The 23,535-nt window shown below is 37.5% G+C and overlaps 3 protein-coding genes across 6 annotated transcripts; all 3 read right to left on the reverse strand.

Moving 5' to 3' along the window:
- Window positions 1-423: 423 nt before the first annotated feature.
- LOC116172417 (collagen alpha-2(IX) chain-like) lies at window positions 424-2,102 on the reverse strand. The gene is made up of 8 exons (XM_031489634.1): window positions 1,835-2,102; window positions 1,594-1,783; window positions 1,441-1,494; window positions 1,307-1,387; window positions 1,180-1,260; window positions 1,038-1,109; window positions 906-989; window positions 424-680 (listed from the first exon to the last, which is right to left on the reverse strand). Exons 1-8 carry the CDS (start codon window positions 2,081-2,083, stop codon window positions 544-546), a joined length of 948 nt encoding a protein of 315 aa, XP_031345494.1. The 5' UTR covers window positions 2,084-2,102; the 3' UTR covers window positions 424-543.
- A 6,152-nt stretch (window positions 2,103-8,254) lies between these two features.
- Window positions 8,255-9,776, reverse strand: LOC116172520 (collagen alpha-1(III) chain-like). Of its 2 annotated transcripts, none has more exons than XM_031489754.1 (7): window positions 9,503-9,776; window positions 9,203-9,443; window positions 8,947-9,081; window positions 8,819-8,899; window positions 8,668-8,772; window positions 8,537-8,620; window positions 8,255-8,473 (listed from the first exon to the last, which is right to left on the reverse strand). In XM_031489754.1, exons 1-7 carry the CDS (start codon window positions 9,749-9,751, stop codon window positions 8,469-8,471), a joined length of 900 nt encoding a protein of 299 aa, XP_031345614.1. In that variant the 5' UTR covers window positions 9,752-9,776; the 3' UTR covers window positions 8,255-8,468. The 2 variants fall into 2 exon arrangements, with proteins under 2 accessions (XP_031345614.1, XP_031345622.1); XM_031489762.1 differs by having other exon boundaries at window positions 8,668-8,739; window positions 9,503-9,775.
- Window positions 9,777-12,130: 2,354 nt separating this feature from the next.
- LOC116172465 (collagen alpha-2(IX) chain-like) lies at window positions 12,131-16,007 on the reverse strand. 3 transcript variants are annotated; one of them, XM_031489695.1, is made up of 19 exons: window positions 15,701-16,007; window positions 15,536-15,650; window positions 15,371-15,487; window positions 15,200-15,280; window positions 15,063-15,152; window positions 14,955-15,017; window positions 14,820-14,891; window positions 14,573-14,770; window positions 14,465-14,527; window positions 14,330-14,401; window positions 14,083-14,280; window positions 13,975-14,037; window positions 13,804-13,911; window positions 13,542-13,748; window positions 13,391-13,495; window positions 13,155-13,344; window positions 12,847-13,111; window positions 12,564-12,800; window positions 12,131-12,509 (listed from the first exon to the last, which is right to left on the reverse strand). In XM_031489695.1, exons 1-19 carry the CDS (start codon window positions 15,959-15,961, stop codon window positions 12,420-12,422), a joined length of 2,595 nt encoding a protein of 864 aa, XP_031345555.1. In that variant the 5' UTR covers window positions 15,962-16,007; the 3' UTR covers window positions 12,131-12,419. The 3 variants fall into 3 exon arrangements, 2 of the variants coding, with proteins under 2 accessions (XP_031345555.1, XP_031345548.1); XM_031489688.1 differs by having other exon boundaries at window positions 15,536-15,653; window positions 15,701-16,006; XR_004145666.1 differs by lacking the exons at window positions 12,131-12,509; window positions 12,564-12,800; window positions 12,847-13,111 and having other exon boundaries at window positions 13,203-13,344; window positions 13,391-13,485; window positions 15,536-15,653.
- Between the last annotated feature and the right edge of the window lie 7,528 nt (window positions 16,008-23,535).

The following is a 23,535-nucleotide window of genomic DNA, read 5'->3' on the forward strand; positions in this document are numbered from 1 at the left end:
GGTAAAAGAAGCAGCCTGCGATTAGCCAACAGTACAAGCAGCGGAACTTCTACCAGCAGTAGGATCAACTTCAGAATTCAAGACACTGAGGAATGAAGACCCATTCGCATAAAATGGAGGAAAACAACAGTGGCAACTCCGAGACAGATCCAAACTGAAGATGCCGAGGAAGTTGCACCGAAAGGGGCATCGAAAAAGTCATTAAACGGTCAAAAATGGGTGATTAGCTCTCTCAACAAATTAATTCATTGCAATAAATTAAATGTCTTGTTACTCCTGGTTGACATCTACCAAATGAGTTTTTTACTCGAACGTTTCACCATATTTCTTAAATACACAGATGCGGCTGGAAATTATGAGCAAGCTATCCTTCAAAGAAACAAAACCTTCTGCATGTAGGTAGGTATATTTCAAAAACGTATCGACGTTAAAAATATATATTCTCATCAATAGACAGAGTTAATACAATTGTGGCAATTGTACAGGAATCATTGAATTTTACATCTAAACCTATACCCATCCAAAAGGTCATTGCTGCTTTTCTCATTTAGAATTCATGGATTGCCCATCGCTGCCGTATAATCTAGTGTCCTCAGCTCTTAGATCTCCCACATCACCCTTCTGTCCTTTTTGTACAGGTACACCAGGAACCACAATATCTCTCTTTTTTTGGGATTTCCCTGCAAAATACTACTGGTTTCAAAAGGTCTTTAACGTATTATGTTCTTCGTGCCAAATGTTGATACTATTATTTGAGAGGTCGTAGAAACGTCTGATTACATCTTTTACTTAAGGCTATGGTTTACTAAATTAAAGGAGCGGAGGCCTTGTGGGAATGCGTGATAAGGGATGATAGCCTTCCCGACTGATACATTTGGATTAGAACAAAAGTAAGAGCTTCTTACCATCCAAACAATAATTGGTGCCTTGTTCGCCTTTTTCCCCTCGAGGTCCAACCTTTCCTTCCTGTCCATCAATTCCGGGTATCCCTACAAGCGGCAATGCTATAAGGATTATTAAAGTAAATATTTAAATACCTGGAGATCCAGGTCTGCCTTCTTTTCCCGGAGCACCTGGAGCACCTGGCTCTCCTTTTACACCCTCTCTTCCTAATAATGATAGTGTTTCATTAATACTTTCGCCAAATTCTTGTTTCAAAGTTCGACGAGGATTACTTACCATGTTTACCCGCATCGCCAGGTTCACCTTTTTGACCAGGAGCACCCATTTTTCCTGATTCTCCACGTATACCAGGCGCTCCTATAATAAAATTTTAAGCTTTGCTTTTTATAGCTTACATTCTCACCTGGTGGGCCAACAGCTCCTTTTTCACCCACTGCACCTTTTTCTCCGACACTTCCCTTTTCACCCGCCATCCCCTGCAAACCTAAACATAATTAGGCAGCTACTTTAAAGTACTGTTAAATAATCTTTGTCTACCTTCATACCCGGGCTCACCCTTGACACCGGCATTTCCTGGAACACCTTTGGGTCCTGGAACAATAAGACATTTATAATAATTAACTCGTTGTTTTAGTGCTACATGCTAAACAAAGAGCTGATCCAAGGCTTCATGTCTAGATATATCATTACCCGAGGCTCCTTTTGGTCCAGTTGAACCAGGAAAGCCTGGAGGACCTGGTGGTCCCGGTGAACAAGGCTTAGATTGCGGAACGTTGCTGTTAAACAGACCACCTAAATTCGGATTGAATACAGGACCTAATATAGGAATATTAAAACCCGTGCCTCTTTTGGAAATGGCGTGTCCACCAGAAGAGTGCCACTAAAAAGTGAAGGTATGGAGTACAAACTGAACGAAAGAAAATGTATATACCTTACGGCTGAAAACTATTTTGTTGCAAACATCCTTTAAATATTCTTCCTGGTCAAGTAATTCTTTAAACTTCGTCTTGCAAACGCCATTACGTACTTCCTTTCGGAACTCCTCTCGCAAATCTATCTTTGCAAGTTTGTACACGTAAAAGCCGAAAATTACTTCTAATAAACAAATAAATAGCACAGCAAACAGAAACAAAACCGCTTTATTTAATATCGTCGAAGTGTTCGTTTTAACAGACGCCATTGCAAGTTACAATTAAGAATTGGAATTCCCTCCGTTTATTTATAAATCATCTTTATCTTGTCGAATACGTCACGATGTTATGACATTTAATTATTTGCAACAATTTATCCGCAACTTAGAACGCGGGAAAACCGTACGTTGAAATTACTAGTTATTTACCTAAAAATCAAGAAAATTACCACTAAATACTGGTGAGAAAATATTGAACTGCCGAGTCAAGTAGTGCCATTTTAGCGAGTAGGCCCCGAAGTGATCTTTTTAAAAATAAAATTTGTAATCATATAAAATATTGATACTAATGGGGCAGTTATCACAAGAGTCTGGTAAGGTAACAGAAGTCAGGAAATAGTCAGCGTTACTGCCACTGTCATGGAAGCTAAAATTACCTGAATAATTAAATTGATAAAATTGCGGAAAAGAAATATTATATTGGTTTTCATCTCATAGTGACATCTTTTCCAATTTTGTTAGGGAGTTAGGTCACCCGAATACAGGGGTTGTTCAAAAATCTTTGTGTGTGGGAAGACGTTGATTCGACCTGCCTTTTTTTTTGAAATCCCATTACCATACGTCAAGGTAGTAATCAGAATTAACTGTCTGACCTTGATGTACCCATTCTTGGGAGCAAAATTTCACGAGAATTGAAAAATGATAATGCATTGAACTATGACGTCTTGGTTTGCTTCGTGCGGATCCTACATTTCATGCTCCGCATCTTTGTTTTAGGAGGAGAGGGCAAGACATAGACCTAAGAGTACGTATGTCTATGTTTTGCCCCCGCTATTGTCTGGATTCTTCACACAACTATCGCATAAGTTTTGGAATTCCCGATCCCACCAGTCATGACTGGTTCTGTTGCTTTTCTTGTGGTTTAAAAATGACGTACCTGAGAAGATGAGCTGCAAGGTTACAACACATTCATTTTTGCAGATGATTTAAAAATATTTAGATCCATTAGTTCTCAGGCGGATTGTAAGGTCTTGCAAGATAACATTGAGCGTATCAGTGACTGGTGCGTTGTTAATAAACTAAAGCAAAACATTGCGAAATGCTTGATTTCTTGTTAAATTTCGATGAACGGCATTGGTGAAAATACAAGTACAACAGCCAGTATACATTATGAAATGTTACAAATTTTCAATATAGAAATTTGTGAACATTGCATACATGCAACATTTAAATCATAATCAACAATTGCCACTAGTCTGGATGGTTTGGTACCCAAGTGAGATAAAGCTCGCATTAGGAAAACTATGAAAATTATGGCACATGCGCTCTTTGCTCGTCCATCTTAAGGCTGATCCGAGGTCTAATTACTCAGCCATTTATGTATATATTATATTTTTTTGGAACCAATCTATAAACAATGGATGGTTTTATGTTTAGAGTATAGTCTAATACAAGTTTGAAAATTGGTTTAGATTTAATGTAAATTTGTGTTGAAAAACTGTATTTTGCTGAAGTTTCAAATCATAATTAAAGTAGTAAACAAAAATCTAATGCTATGAAAACCTCCCTTTGCATTATTTCTCACAAAATATTGCTAATGTATTTATTAGTTACGTAGCAATTACACTGTTACGAAACCCTTGGAGGGGTTTCTAATTTGGCCCATCGGATCAGCGGATCGGTTCAGACGTGGTGCCACATTTATCTGTTCCTCCAACCCCAATTGGAGGGGGGGGGGGGCGAAAATATCGATTGCTAATGACTGCACCATTTTTTTAACTCACCTCTATAGTCGTTGTGAAAACATGATTGGAATATTTGAAATCGTATACTGGGGACAGGTATCTAAGCCCATATAAATGGGAGTTGCCTACATGTTCAAGCTGATTTCTACATTTGTTTAATTTTGCAGTGTTTTAGCTTCAAACTTGCATAAATAGCCACAAAGGTAAGTCATATAATCACATAAAGTTTTAATGGCACTTAGGGGTGCAACCTGACTTCTCAGCCAAAACTGGTTGCACAGCTAATATCAGATCAACGACTAATAGGTATCGGTTGGTATTGAGGGGAGGGGGTGGGGATAGGTTCAGGGGGTTAATAGCCCCCGACATCAATAACCCTCCGATTTTATGCCTAATTAGCAGTTAACCTTTCATAGTATAGTATGCCTGTTTGGCCAACCAGCACTGAAAGAGATTAGATTATACCACTGAGTGCCATATAAACTTTATCTGACTTAATTACTTACCTTTGTGGCTTATTATGCAAGTTTGGGGCAAAAACCAAATATTTTCACAGCATGGAGCTTAGTCTAATGTCATAAAAAATGGTGTAGTCATTATCAACCAATATTTTCGTCAACCTCCCTGACAGGAGTTCCAAGAGAAGATCCGCATGGCGTCACAGCGAAAATTGATTACTATCTAATTAGATTAATCCGCGAATCGATCAATTGAATCGGTGGATTGTTTTCTAGGAGTTTTGGTTAATCAATTTGATTCGTGGTTTAATTATGTAACGCTCCGTTGAACGTACGCTTGGTTTGTGTAACACTCTTAGTGTGTTGGGGAGTAGTTGGTACCATTGACATTGACAAGACTTCTCTTTTGCTTTTGTCATGGAAATGGCAGGTCTTTCTTTGCGAAAAAGGTGGATTTGATTGGAATTGGGACAGAGTAATCAGAATAAAGTTGTTTAAATTAGTTATCTAAGCGTCTTCCCGCGAATGGAGAGCTGGCAGTATCCCCTTTAGGTAGAGTTATTTTCATAGAATTACTCCTTGTTAACACGTTTTTTTCTAGGTTATACCATATGTTTAATTTAAATTACCGATCTTTGTTCTAGCTATATCACAAAAATCGACCACTCCAAACTTTCTCGGGAAAACACTTTTTCTTATTATGGATTCTACAGGCCACATTCTATAAGAAAATGTTTTTTTCCGGTCGATCTGAGACAATTTTTTTTTCGGGGCTCAAAAAAGGCAGTGTTCATCCTTCCTTTTTTTCCAAAAATCGACCACTCCAAAATTTCTCGGGAAAACACTTTTTCTTATTAAATGTTGTGCGTAGAATCCAAAACAATTCGTACTTTTTCGATCAGACCTCTCAATCAAAAGTTATAGACTAGAAACCAATTTCGAAAAAAATTCAAAAGGCTGTAACTTTTGAACTAGTAGCCCAATCTTGGAACTGTTTGAAATTATGGATTCTACAGGCCACATTCTATAAGAAAATGTTTTTTCCGGTCGATCTGAGACAATTTTTTTTCGGGGCTCCAAAAAAGGCAGTGTACAACCTTCCTTTTTTTCGAAAAATCGATCACTCCAAAATTTCTCGGGAAATAGTACATTGATCTACAAGTTTAGAAAAGTGTTAGTTTTCTAGTGAGTGTAAATGTTTGAATTCACGAGTGAGCGCAGCTCACGAGTGGATCAAATTTGCACGAGCATAGAAATTCAATTTTCTTTCGTGTAGATCATGCTATTTTTTCGTGTAGTTTATAAAAATACCTCTAATTGTAACGTTTTGTTTTGATGTCGAAGAATAATTTATTATAATATCAAAGTATGTTGAGCATTTGTTGATATGGTAACAAAACATACGAACAAGTAAATAATTTGTGAATAACGCTCATTTAAAATGAGTCAATCAAATGGAAATAATGAAGAAATTTTACAATTGGTATTAGAAGCAGAGTCAAGTTTATTACCTAAAAAGTTCAAAGTAAAGTACGAGAAATGTTGCCTACAATTCTGTGACTGGAGAAATATAAAAAATGTGCAAGGAGCAAATGAAGATATTCTAATTGCGTACTTTATTGGAAAGGTTTGTATTACTCGTATTTATAATATTTATTAGCACTGATTTTTAACTATTCTTAGGCAAAAACTCTTAAAAAGCTTCATCTACACTATGGTCACTATACTCGATGCTGAGAAGTACAAATAAATGAAAATGTGGATATTACTGGGACTGGCTTACCTGCAACGTCAAAATGACGGTTATGTGGCAAAAAAATCGAGAGTTCTATCGATGGATAACGTAGTCTCCTGATGACAAGTTTCTGTTTATTGCACTGAGGCTGTCGGGCGGAAGAATTATGGTTACTAAAAGTGGATGATATAGACTATTTATATTTTATAAACGTTGCGGTCGCTTTCCTCATCTTCTGGTGTACCTAACATTTAATAACTTAACAAATTGTTCATTTATGATTTACAATAAAGTGTTGCTAACAAGAAAAGTCTCACTTTTCTTCACGATTTTTGATTTAACAATGCGTCACTTTTCTATTAACTACACGAAAAACACTTTTTCTTATTAGTTTTGGTGCGTAGAATCCAAAACAATTATTATTAACTTATTAATGGGGTACGTAAGTTCGAATTAATTGGAATTAGGCCTGATTTTTGCATTGTAGTTTTGGATATATTTTTCTTTGTACGTTATGAGCATGGGGATTGGGGAGTAATACACGCCTTTAAAATTATATAACTTTGTCAAACCTCGGCGGTTGTGTCACCAGAAGACCTCTTTTCCCTGGCTAGCCGTGTCCAATTCCCTTTTCCTTCTCGACGTTCGCTGCAATTAGTGTAATTCGCGGTTCAATCAATTTAATTCGCGGTCTGATCCCTTGGAATTTTCTCTAATTAAATAATTTTGTGGTTTGATTGGTCTAATAAAATTAAGTCGCAAATCGATTTATTTAATTTCAGGTATAATAATAGTATATTAAGTATGGAGAACGGTAAGGAATTTTTACCGTTCGAAGACAATTGTTTGGAGGAGGAGCGGAGCGACGACTCCAATTATTGTCTGAGAACGGTAACCCTTAACGTTCGACGTGCTTATAACATTTTTTGCGCGATCGAAATTAAAATTATACAACCAATATAAATATGCACTAAGAAATTAGCGAGCAGAATAAATTGCAATGATCGAAGTGGTATGGTGTACATCACTAGGTAACCAGTTTATTTGTCAAAACTGAAATTAATAATTTCTTGTGCATGTGTCTGATGTAGTTTGCTAGCTTTGCACTTCCGTTATAACTTTATGAGCGAGGTATTCGCCGGTGGCCGAATGGTATGTCGAAGATTTTACAGAACAAAATTGTAATTGGAATGTATTAAGAAAAACGAAAGCACAACTTTAAACACATTGATCTCTATTGCTTCAGGTTTAAATGACGTGTTCTTTGTATACGAAACATCAGCACAAATTGCACATTTAATGTAACAATAATTCAAGATTAAATGTAATATTGAACTGATTGTTTTTAAAAAGGCGTCGGTAAGTATTTTTGCTGTTCTGTTTTTAGATCGGTAAGTAATTTTGACGTCGTCGTAATCATAGCAACTGGTAAATTCAACTTACTGTCATGGAAACACACATGGTAAATAGTCAGAAATGACCGATCGCGCAAAAAGATACATAATTACACATATGTAATCAATAATTATACACATGTAATTACTCATTCATTGAAGTCAAAATGTCAGACAACGGCGGGAAATTCAAAAATAGGAATTGTAGTTTAACAATATTATGTGGTGCCAATTTCTTATTCCTCACGTCTACCTCTTTCTTACTCACTGCCATATCTTTTCTTACTTCTCTATTCTGAAATAGACGTTGGAACTTAAATGAACAAGGCAAGTTTTAATTGATTATCAAGTGGACAATACTCAGAAATAAATGAACAAAAACATTACAAGCACAATCGAAAATTACAATTTAAAATATACAATAAAAAGCTCGTTTACTGAACCAAATATATTTTTTTATTATTTTTATTTTGCCTTTATTTTTGAGTGGGCGGGGTTTCAGCCAAGGCTGCTCTACCAACCAACCCCACTATACATTTACATCCATGCCCGAACCAGGATTCGAACCAGGGACCCTTAGCACCACAGTTCAGCTTCAACTGAACTGCGCCACACCTTTGAATATATTTATAGGCCACACGGACCGGCAACGACGCCACACGGGCGGCTATACCGATCGTTTTTGTAGTTTAAAATAAGGCCTTTTATCCTACACACAGTTACATATTTATCTTGACATGACACACACCTTAAAAAGCGTAATTTTTACGTCCTCCACTCACAACTTCCAGAATTCGGCTTCCTGGTCGATAACAATGGGCGCATTCAGCAGCGTTTAAAATGACGCTTCGCGCACTATATGTTAGTGCAAAATGAGATGGGAGATAGAAAAAATATATTATATTCTAAACAATAAGTTCATACAATGGACAGTGGGAAGTACTTTTACATTTTACATCTAAGGCTAGCGATCGCAAAGGTCATTGTTGCTTTTTTCAATTGGAATTCATGGGTTGCCCATCTCTACCGTAAAATCGGTTCCGTCAACTCATTGATCTCCCACTTCACCTTTCTGTCCAGTTTGTACATCTATTTCCCTTTGGCTTACACTGGAGTTATACCCAACAAAAGATTAAATGTAAATAAGTACCTATTTTGTCAGAGGTTCTTACCATTCAAACAATAATTGCCGCCTTGTTCGCCTTTTTCCCCTGGCGGTCCTACCTTTCCTTCCTTTCCAGCATGTCCTGGTGTACCTACCAGTGGTAATGCTATAAGATTATTAAAGTAAATATTTAAATACCTGAAGGCCCAGGTCTACCCTCTTGTCCCGGAGCACCTGGAACACCTGGCTCTCCTTTCACGCCATCTCTCCCTGATAGTGAAAGTGTTTTATTAATAATTTCGCCTAAATTTGTTTTTCGTTTCAAATTTCTACGAGAAGGATTACCTACCATTTCTACCAGCATCGCTAGGTTCACCTTTTTGACCAGGAGCGCCAATTTTTCCTGATTCTCCGCGTGTCCCAGGCGCCCCTATAATACAATTTTAACATTTGTTTTTTTTATAATCTATGTTCTACCTGATGGGCCAACAGCTCCTTTTTCACCAACTGCACCTTTTTCTCCGATACTTCCTTTCGCACCTTCAATCCCGTCTGAACCTTCATTCCCGCGTTCACCCTTGTCACCAACAACTCCTCGAATACCTTTGGGTCCTGAAGTAATAACATATTTATAATAATGAACTTGTGTTTGTAGTGCTACACGTTAAACAAGTAGCTGGTTATACCAACCCTGTGTGGTTTGGTAAATTTTCATTACTAGATATTACATTACCTGGGTCTCCTCTTGGACCAGATGAACCAGGAAAGCCTGGACGACCTGGTGGGCCTGGTGGGCAATCATCGTCACGTGTCGGATGGTAAACGACAAGTTGAGTTGATCCGCTAAAACTAAACAATTCAGATAAATCAAAGGATGGTAGAGGAATAGGTAGAGGTAGAGGTAGAGGGAGAGGCAAAGGAAGAGGTATTCCTCTTTTAGAGATGGGGTGTCTATGCCCACTAGATGGGAGCCCCTAAAAATTGAAAGTATGAAATACAAACCGATACAAACTAAATAAAATAAAGTAATTACTTTACGGTTGAAAACTATTCCGTTGCAAATATCTTTTAAATACTCTTCCTGACCAAATAATTGTTTAAACTTCGTCTTGCAAACGTCATTACGTACTTCCTCTAGGAACTCTTCTCGGAAATTGATCTTTGCAAGTTTGTATACGTAAAAGCCGAAAATTACTTGGACTAAAGAAATAAATAGCACAGAAAATAGAATCAAAACCGTTTTATTTAATATCGTCGAAGAGTTTGTTTTAACGGACACCATTGTAAGCACAATCAAGAATAGAAATTCCCTCCGTTTATTTATAAATCATCTTTATCTTCTCAAATACGTCACGAGATTATGACATTTATTATTTGCAACAAATTATGCAAAGGTTAGGAAGCGGGAAAACCGTATTTTCAATCTTTTGCTTTGAATTTAGTGGTTATTTACATGAAGGTCAGGAAAATGACTCATTACATGACAGGCACTAGGAACTTGTCAGTGCCACTGTTATGAAAGCTAAAATTTCCTGACATAAAGTAAGCATGAAAATGAAGGTTTCGTGAGGATTGCGGGAAAAATATTACATACGTTCTTTTCTCTTAGTGGTATCTTTCTAATTTTGTTTTATTATAGGGATTAGGGAATAAAAAAAATTACGGGTGAATAAACGGGTTGTTCAAAGATCATTATGTATGAAGTAGAACTTTGTTGTGCTGAATGATATGATACTATTCCTACCTCTTTTTTGAATTTCCATTACTATACGTCACGGGAGTAATTAGAATTAATTGTCTGACCTTATTGTGCCCATTCTTGGGACGAAAATTTCACGGGAATTGGAAACTGAGTTGAATTGACCTTTGATGTCCTGGTTTTCTTTGTGCGGATCCAAAATTCCATGCTCCGCATCGTGGTTTTAGGAAAGTTCCTCTGGGGCTATGTCTTGTCCCCGTAATTGCTTAATTATCGTTGAAATTTGAAATTCTCAACTCCTGCGAAAAGATAAAACGTTCAATTTCTCTGTAAATTCCGATGATCACTGACAGTGGTGAAAATAAATTGGGGAATCTTAAAAATTTTCAATATAGAAATTTGCTTTTTGCTTTTTTTTAATCGTTACCATTTCTAGCACAGTCGAGTGTACCACAAGGGGCACTTGGGTGGGTTGATTTTCCTGTTGCCCTGAGAAGATGAGCTGCAACACATTGATGGTGCAAAAATATTTAGATCCATTAGTTATCAGGCGGATTGTAAGGTCCTGCAAGATAACTTTGAGCATATCATCCGCTAGTGCGCTGTTCTCAAACTAATGCAAAACATTGCGAAGTGCTTGAGTTCTTAGTAAAATCCGATGATCGGCAGTAGTCAAAAATGCGCATTAAATTCATCACCCAAGTTCATTTCGGAACACTACTTCTACACTATAGACAACACACATAGCTGTTGTACTGCGTATTTTACACAATAATTGCTCTTGGCAGCTTTAGAAGGACTATTCTGATGAACCATCGTGTCAATGGAGGAGCACCAGCGAGCCGATGTCTTTTTGTCAAATAATTTCCTCAAAACAAACTGAAAACAAGCCGTTAGACACTTTTGGTAGGTCCTGCAACACCCGTATGGGCACGATTACACCGAGGAAAGCCCTAAAGCTCACTTCTGGTAGTGCTGAGGGAAATGTACAAAAAATCTCACTGGCCGAAAATAAGCAACTACGATAACGGCCTTGCCTTGTCACTTGGGACGCCGCGTTAAGGCACTGTTGGTGTTGCCACTGGGCAACCCTCATATTCCACCCTCAGGATAACCAGGTTGAGAGAAGGAACCAGGAAATCAAGAAAGGCTTCCGAATTCATTTTCAGGGAAAGGACCCAAAAACGTGGATACGAGCTTTCGCGGCCGGGAGAGTGGCATGCGAAACCTGACTCGCCAGCCAGAGTGGAAGAAGACGAAGAAGCAAAAGAAAACGGATAAGGCGGGTTCACCGTAACCAACACTGATACAGATCGCGCTACGGAAACTATGCCCGGTTCGAAGCAGGCGACCTCGGGATGGAAGGGGCAAGAGAAAAAGTCACGGGTGACTTACGCTGCAAATAGAATGGGCCGGTACGGACGCGTATTGAATTAGAAAGCAAAATAAGTCCTTACAAAAGGAATTAAATCGGTTGTGGTATAATGTACTTAGCAGAAAGTAGAACTGTACATAATACTCTAAACTAAAGAATTAAAATGTTGATCTAAATCACAAAGAATGAATCGTTTAGTGCAGGAAGTATTACTTGCTCAACATTGATTCGCCGTTACAAGTTGAGAACTATTCTTAAAGCGTTACACTAGAGAGACGCATTATCCGTACGTTCGGTGACCTCATTTCAAAGTTGCACAATCTGAAATTCAAATTATAAATCGAAAAATTATCGTGTGCAGGGTAGTAGAAATTTGGCTTTTTATTCTTGTGCACAAACAACGTTTTGAACACGGTCGACCTTCATTATCCTGAACATTTTTATACAATGAGAAGAAATTTTGTACGAAGCAGGCCAGAAAAGGATTCCACTGTATCACCAAGCGATCCAGTTTTCAATTTTTCCGGGAGGGAGCTTTTCTCAAGGGAGGGTCGTACTATTCGTAACCTAAAGAAAACACCGTTTCCAACGATAAATATGTTTCTTTAATTTTTTTTGAATTGTGTAAAGTGTCGGTCGATCATCTTTACCAGTTTGCTGCGGATGCTTATTTGACCTAATCATGAGTTTGTAAGTTTGTAAGCTTATGCCTTTTGAGCTTTCACCCCACACTCGGAGCTTTATGATCACGGTTTAAGCACATAATAAACCATAGGATTTTTTAACAACTTTTTAAGATTTTTTTACGCTTACATACTTTGAGTCGCTTAAGATTTGAGATGCGTACTACATTATTGCTAAATTTTTACATTTGAATTACTCGGCTCGAACATCTGTAGGTACAATTCCATCATCACAGAAGAAAGGGTAAATTATCCTTTTTCCGCCGTCAACAAGCAGCAGTTCCTGAAAACAAGCGAAACTCATTACCAACCTAAGAACATGCAAATATGTAGTTACGTTATTCCTATAATTATAAGTCGCCATTGTAATTCCACCGGTTTGGTGAATTCCTCCTAGATTCACTTCAGTTGACGTATTGGAAACCAAATTAAAGGCCCAACGGATCTGTACTTCAGATGTTAACGTAAATTCCAAAGTGTAAACTACACCCGATATCACAAACGTGTCTATAATTTGGTTATGGTTTAAAGTAATCGTCCACATGTCTTGGATGCGCATATCGTCATGGTTAATCTAGAAAATATAGTTTAATACGTTTTCTAACGGGTATGGTTCACACCCTAGCAACACCCATATAATCTTGAATTGTGAAAACCACCCATAGCCCATTTTGGTCAACACTAAAATCAAATAAGTTGTATCCGTTTAAATACAAACGTTTCCTATCGGGCTTTGAAAGATCAGGTATGGAAAGGGTTTGGCTTTTTTCATTTTTGAAGTCATACTTAATTATCTTTGGTTTACTTCCTTTTACCTTGTAAAAAAAGAAACCACTGTAAATAACATGCGCATTCCCATCAAATGCAACATCTAGGTCATATATCCTAAAATACAATTTAATTTCCGAAGGACTTCGCCTTTATTTACCTTGAAGGTGCATTGCTAATAAACGAGTATATGTTTTCAAATTCGAATAATTTCAGGTTATCGCTTGTGGTAGTCCAATACTTGTTGCTGTCTTTATCGCTTGGTGGTTTAGAATCTACCATAAAGGAGGTATATGCCTCGTCAACCTTTCCAAGCCCTTCTTTTTCGCCTAACACAAATGAAGAGCATTCTAGAAGCATCTAAGTATTTAAGGCAGTTGGTACCTACACGTTTACCTGTTTTGCTAAAATTACCACCAGTATAATTGCCGTTCTGTAGTTTAGTAATGCTTATTAAACTGAAGTTTTGTTCCGATTCTCTACATTCGGATCTGCATTGACCTAACGGTCAGTTATGAATAACAAGAAAAATCATCTGAAGAAAAACCTGGCATTCCTCGCGGTCCAATTAGTCCTTCTTTACCATGTGGTCCAGGAGGACCGAGGTCCCCCTTTTCCCCTTTAATTCCTTGTACTCCCGGGAGACCATCTCGCCCGTTAAAACCTGCAGATCCTTGTTTTCCTTCATCGCCTTTAAGACCCTTTACGCCAGGAGCTCCAGCTTCTCCTTTTATTCCTGAAAGTCCGTCCTTACCTAAAAGATAAAATGTAAAAAAACTAAACTGTCTAACAAATTATACTCGTATTACCAGGGTTTCCGGGGTTTCCCTTGGTTCCTTCTTTACCCGGAGAGCCCTTTTCTCCGTGAGGCCCATTCAATCCCGGATCTCCTTTCATTCCTTTCACCCCTGACAGACCTGAAACAAAATACAAACATGTTAAAAACGCATTAAATCCGCAAAAATTTTCATAATTGGTACCTGGTATGCCCTGTTCACCTTTTGGACCCGATGGACCAACTTTTCCTTGTTCACCGTGAATACCTACAATTAACACTAGAACAATCATCCATGAGACAAATAGGTTACCTGAGACGCCGGGAGTACCTTCCTTTCCAGGTAAGCCTTTATCTCCTTTCGAACCCATTGGTCCTTTAATTCCTTGTACTCCCGGTAGACCATCTCGCCCGTCAAAACCAGCAGATCCTTGTTTCCCTGCATCGCCTTTAAGACCCTTTACGCCAGGAGCTCCAGCTTCTCCTTTTATTCCTGAAAGTCCGTCCTTACCTAAAAGATAAAATGTAAAAAATCAAACTGCCCTTGGTTCCTTCTTTACCCGGAGAGCCCTTTTCTCCGTGAGGCCCATTCAATCCCGTATCTCCTTTCATTCCTTTCACCCCTGATAGACCTGAAACAAAATACAAACATGTTAAAAACGCATTAAATCCGCAAAAATTTTCATAATTGGTACCTGGTATGCCCTGTTCACCTTTTGGACCCGATGGACCAACTTTTCCTTGTTCGCCGTGAATACCTACAATTAACACTAGAACAATCATCCATGAGACAAATAGGTTACCTGAGACGCCGGGAGTACCTTCCTTTCCAGGTAAGCCTTTATCTCCTTTCGAACCCATTGGTCCTTTAATTCCTTGTACTCCCGGGAGACCATCTCGCCCGTCAAAACCAGCAGATCCCTGTTTCCCTTCATCGCCTTTAAGACCCTTTACGCCAGGAGCTCCAGCTTCTCCTTTTATTCCTGAAAGTCCGTCCTTACCTAAAAGATAAAATGTAAAAAATCAAACTGCCCTTGGTTCCTTCTTTACCCGGAAAGCCCTTTTCTCCGTGAGGCCCATTCAACCCCGGATCTCCTTTCATCCCTTTCACTCCTGATAGACCTGAAACAAAATACAAGCATGTTAAAAACGCATTAAATCCGCAAAAATACTCATAATTTGTACCTGGTATGCCCTGTTCACCTTTCGGACCGGGTGGACCAACTTTTCCTTGTTCGCCGTGAATGCCTACAATTAATACTAGAACAATCGTCCATGATACAAATAGGTTACCTGGGACGCCGGGAGTACCTTCCTTTCCAGGTAAACCTTTGTCTCCTTTCGAACCCATTGGTCCTGGAATTCCTTGATATCCGTCTCGACCTAACCGGGTACTTGAATTATAATAGAAATGATACGCTGCTGCTTACCAGGTAGGCCCGGAGGACCTGGAATGCCATTAATACCATTTTTACAGGGTACAGCAGGTATTCCACTTACTCCTATTGGCCCTACAAGACAGGTCCACATATTCATTCCGATTAAAGTATTGGGACAACTGGGGGAAAAAACCTACTTTGGTCTGGGTTCTAGTACAATACCTGGTGGTCCTATTGGTCCAGCTATTCCTTGCACACCCGGGGGTCCCGGTGGTCCTGGAGGACCTGGCGGACATGGAAGTCCGGCCGAATTGCGCTGATTAACACGCGAAGTTTGCCCTATTGAAATGAGTAAGTTTAATGCCATTATTGTGGTACACAGTCAACCTGGTTTATGAGGCACAATAGGATTTGAAATTGATAGCGGTACAAATTGATGGGGGTGTGTGAAACCTTGATCAACACCTCGTTTATGCCGACTGAATATGCTGGTGGGGTAGTTCTGCTAAAATTTAAATGCTACAGCCAATTTCGCTATAATAGTGTACTTACTTTATAACTTGACATATCCGAAGGAATGCTGTTACAACCTATTTCAACACAAACATTTTTTAAGAGCCTTTTATTGCCAAGTAATGTTAGAAATTCCTCTTTGCAGACACCTTTACGAATTTCTTTAAGAAATTCTTCCCGACAATCAGTTTTTATAAAATTGTACATATAAATTCCAAAAAGCACTTGTAATAAGAGTATGAATAATGCACACAGTGTGAATGCGAATATAACGGTTTTGGTAGTCTGTGAAGAATTCATTTTATAGTTGACGAACTAACTGGTAACTGAAGGAGCTCGTTCACAAACTTATTGCTAAAGTATATATGTATATTGGTGATTCCCGCAGTTGGTTTATCTTCTTTTTACGTCATAAGGTTACGACATCGTGGACGTATCAGAAAATAAACATCAGTTGGTGGTGAATTCTATCTACTCTATCTATGGTGCCATCATTTATTTTATAACATTTCGAGATTGCTGATTGGCATTGATTTCAAAAACGTGTATGGCTACTGTTCTTTGTATATCTAGGTAATTTAGTTCTAATTACGGTCACGATGCTTAGTGATTCATGAGGACCTCCTGGTACGTACTACGTACGAAAACCACCTGCATTCCCAAAAAATGCTCATTCGAACTAAAATATTGTTAATACGGTAGCATGTGAAACATAATATCCGTTTTTTTATTACAATTTTTGGTTCCATTTAGCTATAATGCTCCTAATAAGAATAAATATTATCAAAGATTTTATTTTGTTTTGACATGAATGCTTCTGTTATTCACTGGACTTATAAATATTGATTTAAAACCAATTTATTTAAGTTGAAATCATACCTTTTTTTAAAATTTGATTTTCATCAAGGCGGCACAGGTACAAAATAGTCTAAAACCTTGCATAATTCTAAGAATAACAAGAGAACTCGTTATGTGTGCGCAATTTCGTTAGAAATATGTCTAAACGCATCAGTTAGATGCTCAAGAGGTACGTTTTGACTATGAAGTGGCGCAACCGTTATTTACGCATTGATTTTTTTTTAGCAAAACGTGTAGTCGCTTAGTACCGTAATGTCTAAAAAGTGAATGCCATGCACTTTCATGGATAACGTGCATTTTAATAAAGTTGGCTCAAATTCGTGATTTATCGCTGATTTTGTTCGGAAAATGTGGAAATACTGTATAGCATTTGCACAGAAAGATGTCAAAATCGCTATTCTTGCCCTGATCGTATCGAGATAACGTGGAAACGTGCAACAGCACTATCCAGTATGGCCCCAAATTTTTTTTATTATATACAAAGTGTCCCAATAATGGTCACAGGCCATATCTTTCGATATTCAATTATGGAGATATATTGTATGGCCCTTGTCTAGACTCCACGACTATAACGCGAATACAACGGGTGCAAAATACTTGCATTCGATTCATATTTAATCTAAAATATAGCGATCACATCTCTCAAAAATTACTTGAGCTTCAGTGGTTAAATATGGCTAATAGACGTAAATTACACCAGGCATCCTTTGTTCAAAATGTTATGTTGACGTCAACTCCCCAGTATATAAAAAATATGCTAATTCCTCGGAAAGAGTGTCATAACCGTATGCTTAGGAAACTTGACTACCTAATAATTCCTCAACACCGCACATCCTTTTTTGAGAGATCCTTCACATACGCCTCTGTATCTTTGTATAACTCACTCACACCCTATCTACGTTCGTTGCCTAAATCGTTGTTTAAAATTAAATATAAAGTGTTTCTGTTATCACAACAATGACCTGAAATTTGGTTTGCGTAATATTGCATTTGTTAAAGTTAATTGTTATGTTAGTTTGCCACCGTTATTGTAAATGCGTTGTTAATTTGTGCTTACCAGTTGTATAGGTTTAGTGGAAGAGCAGCCCTATGGCTGAACTACGCCTATTCTAATAAAGGCATTATTATTATGGTCGGTGTTTCTTGTGAGAACTCAGGTCTAGCCTGGTTAACTAATCGCACGGATTAAAATCAAGTAACGATTAGTGTCTGTGTCTGTGTCTAGTGAAGTTATGTAGGGTTCTAAAGAAAAAAAAAAATTAAAAAATAAAATAAATATTCGCACACTCACATTGGACATCTAGGGATAGTATGTAATTCGTACTTACCAACGCCAACGCTATCAGGAAAGAGGAAAACAAAACAAAACAAAAAAAATCATTATTATAATTCCTGTAATTTTATTAAATGGAGTTTATTGTGTAAGTGTTTCTTTGGCTTTGCGTTTGGGTTGAATACGAGTGGGTTGTGATAACGTGGTGTGCTTCTGTGAAGAAGGAGTTTTGTGTTTTTTAATTGTATTTATGGTGTTTCTTTGTTCCTGAGGTCGTATTTGTGAGGTTGCTTGGGTTTTTGGTGGAGATATTGCAGTATTTTGTGAGCCTGTGGTGCTGTTAAGGTTTTTGCGTTTCGGTTGTATACGAGTGGGTTGTTTCTGAGAAGAAGGAGTATTGTGTTTTTTAACTGTGCTAGGGCGTGTAACTTTATTGGATGGACCTGTCTTTGTAGTACATGTTGCGTTACTTGTGTTTATGGTGTTTCTTTGTTCTTGAGGTTGTATTTGTGAGGTTGCTTGGGTTATTGATGGAGATATTACAGTATTTTGTGAGCTAGTAGTGCTGTATAGGTTTTTGCGTTTGGGTTGAATACGAGTGGGTTGTGATAACGTGGTGTGCTTCGGTGAAGAAGGAGTTATGTGTTTTTTAATTGTGCTAGGGCGTGTAACTTTATTGGGTGGACCTGCCTTTGTAGTGCATGTTGCGTTACTTGTATTTATGATGTTTCTTTGTTCTTGAGGTTGTATTTGTGAAGTTGCTTGGGTTTTTGGTGGAGATATTTTAGTATGTTGTGAGCCTGTAGTTCTGTTAAGGTTTTTGCGTTGCGGTTGAATACGAGTGGGTTGTGAAAATGTGGTGTGTTTCTGTGAAGAAGGAGTTATGTGTTTTTTAACTGTGCTAGGGCGTGTAATTTTATTGGGTGGACCTGTCTTTGTAGTGCATGTTGCGTTAGTTGTATTTATGGTGTTTCTTTGTTCTTGAGGTTGTATTTGAGAGGTTGCTTGGGTTTTTGCTGGAGATATTTTAGTATGTTGTGAGCCTGTAGTTCTGTTAAGGTTTTTGCGTTTCGGTTGAATACGAGTGGGTTGTGAAAATGTGGTGTGTTTCTGTGAAGAAGGAGTTTTGTGTTTTTTAAATGTGCTAGGGCGTGTAACTTTATTGGATGGACCTGTCTTTGTAGTGCATGTTGCGTTACTTGTATTTATGGTGTTTCTTTGTTCTTGAAGTTGTATTTCTGTTGTTGCATGGGTTATTGGTGGAGACATTACAGTATTTTGTGAGCCTGTAGTGCTGTTAAGGTTGTTGCGTTTGGGTTGAGTACGAGTGGGTTGTGTTTGTGATAACGTGGTGTGTTTCTGAGAAGAAAGAGTATTGTGTTTTTTAGCTGTGCTAGGCCGTGTGGGTGAGGGCGTCTTTGTAGTGCGTGTTGCGTTACTTGTATTTATTGCGTTTGTTTGTTCAGGAAGTTGTGTTTGTGTGATTGGTTGAGTTAAGTTTGGAAATATTACAGTATGTTGTGTGTCATGTTGTGAGTCTAAAGTGCTGTTTAGGCTTTTGCGTTTGGGTTGAATACTAATGGGTGGTGATAATGTGGTTTGCTTCAGAGGTGAATCTCTGATTGTAGTATATGTTGTATCATTTGTTGTACTTGTTTGTTCGGTAAGTTGTATTTGTGTGTTTGTTTGGGTTAGAGGTGGAGATATTACAGTATGTTGTGTACCGTGTTGTGAGCGAGTACTGTTGTTTACATGTATACGTTGTGGATCATTTCTGTATGTAGTATCTTGTGTTATGTTTAGAAATTTACGAACAATATGGCATGTGTTGATAATGACTGCTTTTTGTAAATGTTTGTATGTGTTTTTGTCTAAACCTAATAGTTGTAAATTGTGGTGTATTGTCTTTGGTATAACTCCAGTAGCACTAAGAATAATGGGAACTATAACAGTAGATTTCATTCTCCATTGCGTCTTAAGCTCGATAGCTATATCGGTGTATTTGCGGTGTTTTTCTGCATGTGTTTTAGTTAAGTTGTTAGTGTTGGGGATGGCAATGTCTATAATACAAATGGATTTTTGTGTTTTATCTATAAGTGTAATGTCTGGTCTATTATTGTGGATAGTTTTGTCTGTGAGTAGTGTCCTGTCCCAATATAATTTGTGTGTGTTGTTTTCGAGTATGATCTGTGGCGTGTATTTGTAGTATGGTGTCGTATCTGTTATGAGATTGTGTTTAAGTGCTAATTTTTGATGTATGATTTTAGCTACCTGATCGTGTCGATGTTTGTATTCAGTTTGTGCAAGTCGTGTGCATGCCGATATTATATGTTGGATTGTTTCTGATGTTTGTGAACAAAGTCGACAAGAATCATTTGTCACTGTTTTATCTTTATGTATGTGTTTTTTATAGTTGCGTGTGTTAATGACCTGGTCTTGTATTGCTAACATGAAACCCTCAGTCTCCGGGAAGACATCACATTCAGACAACCAACTGTGCGTTGCTATAGAGTCAACACAATCCTGGCCAACCTCTTGTGGAAATCGTCCATGTAAAGGCTTTTGGTTCCATGTCTGTATGTTATTTGTGATGTATGTAAGTTTGGATGTGGGTGGGAGTACATTAGTTTCGTGTAGGTTAAGTGGTGTGTAAGATTTGTCTGCATATGTTACTGTTTTGTGTAAGACTGAAGTATCTGATTTGTTATAAAAGTATTGTCGCAAATTGTGTATTTGTGTTTGGTGCAATAGTTTTATATCTGTAAGTCCTCTACCTCCTTCCGAACGAGGAAGGTAAAGTCGTATAGTGGAGGAGTGAGGGTGATGTATATGGTGTTTTGTTAATAGTGTACGTGTGTTTCTCTGTATTTGTTCTAAATCTGTATTTGTCCAACGTATAATCCCGAAAGAGTATGTAAGCACGTGCCTGATTTGTTCCTGTGTGTCTAATGTAAGGAGTGTATTTTTAATGATAACTCTACGTTGGTCTGCAATGCGTTGTTCTGTCAAGTGTGCTAAATGTGGGTATTGTGTAATGAACGCGTGATATAGTTTACCTCTGTATGCTGTCCTGTCCGTTTCCATCTTCGTGATCTCCAGATACGTACCGAAAATGAAGCGATTCATCCCTTCGTCCCATTTCATCCGTCTTTTGGAGGTATCCTTTGCGCTGGTCCCATCCACAAGCGGTTGAGAAGCAGGCACAAAGGTCTCTTCATGGCATTATTATTATTATTATTATTATTATTATATCTATGGAACCGTTAATTGCACCGCCTCGCGAAAAAATTTTGTTAACAAAAGGGGCCAAGAGAAATCGCTGGAAATTATTTTCAAGTTTCTAGCTTCGCCGCTAGAGGGCGTACGATTCATGTTTAAGTAGAAAATGACTTTTTTTTCTAAAATATACCCAACAAACAGGCATAAAAAATACATGCATAGCAACCTCGTATCAATTTTGCATCATTTTGTTGCAGCACATATTGCTCTAGCTCATAAAATATGAGAGGTGGGGGAAGGAAACATCTCTTGAATGTAATTTCGGATTAGGTTAACAGATTTTTACATAATAGGTGTTGTTGGAATGAGCTCTCTTCGTGGAATTAGATTTTACATGAATAGAGTCTTTTTAGTAAACGTGATGAGTGTTATAGGGCGCGATGGGACATTGATATAAACTTTGCAGTTTTTTTTGGAAAATTCACGATATAATTCTTATATGGTATTATCAAATAAGATGAAAAAGTGAGAATATCAGTGAAAACCGCATTTTGATATCTGTTTTCTAAGCAGAGATATGGCGAAAATACGAACGTTCACAAATTTTAATTGCAACATTTTTATTCATCCAAGTTGGATGGCCACAAGGCTATTTCCATCACATCCCTTTAAAACTCTTAGTTTTAAAATGGTGTGAGCTTAAAGGGCTAAAACAAGGTAGTGATTGCATATAAATACGCGTCTATATACGTCTATCTCACTTAATTTTTGTCGTACAGAAATTTCCCGGTGAGGAAAATGCTTGGAATAAAAAAGCTACAATTGGATGCTGTAGCATTTTTTATGTTATCTCCAGTTGTTTTGTAGTTATTTTGAAGAAAAAGACGTTTTTCACAAAATTGCAGAAATTCGTTTTTCACTTTTAGCTTCAATTAGGTAAGTATTTCAAAATTAAGTCTTCTAAACTGGTCACACTTCTAAAGAACTAATTTTAATTAGGGTGGTCATTAGGGGGTTGCTTGGGTTGATTTTTTCGGTGAAAAAAGTACGGATCTACCTTATTTTCATCGTAACTACTTTAAAAAGTGCTCTACAAGTTTTTCTCGAAAAATGCATAGTTTTGCCGTTATTTCTTTTACAAAATGCATACTTTTCAAGTTTTTCGCCACTAAGCAATTAAAAACATTAACCTTTTCGATGAAAAACTCATATTTTGATCGCAAATAACTGGAGAAGTATTAACTTTCCAAAAAAAATGTACATATACAACACTTTTTGCTTAGAATTAATTTTTCTATCTATTCCTGTGCTAAAATTACAATAAAAAATTTACTACCCCTGAGATGTGGTGGCAACCACACCGAGGGTGACAGCGCCCTTTGGTATGATACAGATTTTGATCCTTTGGCTATTTCCTCTACCAGGGCAAAACCTTTATTTCGTGGACTATTATATCTACATTTTATAGTAGATAGTTACCAATCTCGTTTGGATATTCGCAAACTTTATGCTTTCCCTGAATCTTCGGTCACTCTCAATTTGGATTGCTACTTGTCCCTCGAAATTGCCAATTTTCATTCACAAATAGACCTCTCCTCTTGGTAAAATGTAGACGGTAAAAATAATATAAGTGATTGTCTATCGAGAGGTTTGACCCCTTCCTAACCAATTCATCAATAAATCAATGTTAGGCGAGTGGTCGAGAATGGCTAAAAATGGATGTTTCGAAATTGCACATACCACCGTGTAAATATCTTACACCGTGGCCCATACGTACAGTCCACGCAGAAGAAAATCATTTCATTTCATTAATTTGTGTCATCAAATTTAGGGTTATTTTTCTGTAGCTTTATGAAGTGTGAATATCCTTCATTTCGGGGGAAATGTTGGAGCAAAGGTTTGGAGCGGTTGAATATTTAAGTTTAATAGTTTTATTTCGTTTATATGTATAGATGGAGTATGTATCCATTCATTTGAGTTTAGTCTGGGAAATTTTTGGTGATAAGATTTCATTCAATTCAAATAGAATTATTATTGTGGTAAGTGTTTTGATGCGTGTTAGGTGTATCGCTACAGCTTATTTATTAATCTTAGTCGTTCACCTATCTATTGATCAAGGTGAGTGATATTAGTATCATATTTCAGTTACATATATAAAAATTGCACAAACAATGGGGTTTGGTTATTTAATTTAGGATATGTAATACTTTTATATTATTTTTTAAGTGCAAGTGGAATCATGGTAAGAAAGAATCCCCCTAAAAATTAGGGATTTTTCACATTTTGGAAAGTCGAAACTATTTAAAGCTATGATTTAATTATCCTACTTCAAGAAATGGATTTGAACTTTCAACATTTCATATGTAACGGTGATTGTATGAAACTATAAGCATCAATAAAAAAAAGCTTTACCCCAAAGCTCTATCTCTATTATATTCCGAGATTCCTTTCTTGTTGGCCACCCGATACAAACGCAAATTCAATCCAATTTTTGTGTTATGTTAGTGGTATCATTCGAGGTTCT

The sequence above is a fragment of the Photinus pyralis genome, unplaced genomic scaffold (genome assembly GCF_008802855.1).
Source record: "Photinus pyralis isolate 1611_PpyrPB1 unplaced genomic scaffold, Ppyr1.3 Ppyr1.4_LG1, whole genome shotgun sequence".
In the NCBI taxonomy this organism is placed as follows: Eukaryota; Metazoa; Arthropoda; class Insecta; order Coleoptera; family Lampyridae; genus Photinus; species Photinus pyralis.

Excerpts from the sequence above, each read along its gene's own strand:
- LOC116172465 (XM_031489688.1), bottom strand. The coding sequence starts at position 15,961 with ATGAATTCTTCACAGACTACCAAAACCGTTATATTCGCATTCACACTG. Across the intron at positions 15,018-15,062 it reads AGGTACTCCCGGCGTCCCAG|GCATTCACGGCGAACAAGGA; the intron begins GTAACCTATTTG and ends TATTAATTGTAG. Across the intron at positions 14,038-14,082 it reads AGGTACTCCCGGCGTCTCAG|GTATTCACGGTGAACAAGGA; the intron begins GTAACCTATTTG and ends TGTTAATTGTAG.
- LOC116172520 (XM_031489754.1), bottom strand. The coding sequence starts at position 9,751 with ATGGTGTCCGTTAAAACAAACTCTTCGACGATATTAAATAAAACGGTT. Across the intron at positions 9,444-9,502 it reads GAATAGTTTTCAACCGTAAA|GGGCTCCCATCTAGTGGGCA; the intron begins GTAATTACTTTA and ends TTCAATTTTTAG. Across the intron at positions 9,082-9,202 it reads TGGTCCAAGAGGAGACCCAG|GACCCAAAGGTATTCGAGGA; the intron begins GTAATGTAATAT and ends TTATTACTTCAG.
- LOC116172417 (XM_031489634.1), bottom strand. The coding sequence starts at position 2,083 with ATGGCGTCTGTTAAAACGAACACTTCGACGATATTAAATAAAGCGGTT. Across the intron at positions 1,784-1,834 it reads AAATAGTTTTCAGCCGTAAG|TGGCACTCTTCTGGTGGACA; the intron begins GTATATACATTT and ends TTCACTTTTTAG. Across the intron at positions 990-1,037 it reads AGGCAGACCTGGATCTCCAG|GGATACCCGGAATTGATGGA; the intron begins GTATTTAAATAT and ends TGCCGCTTGTAG.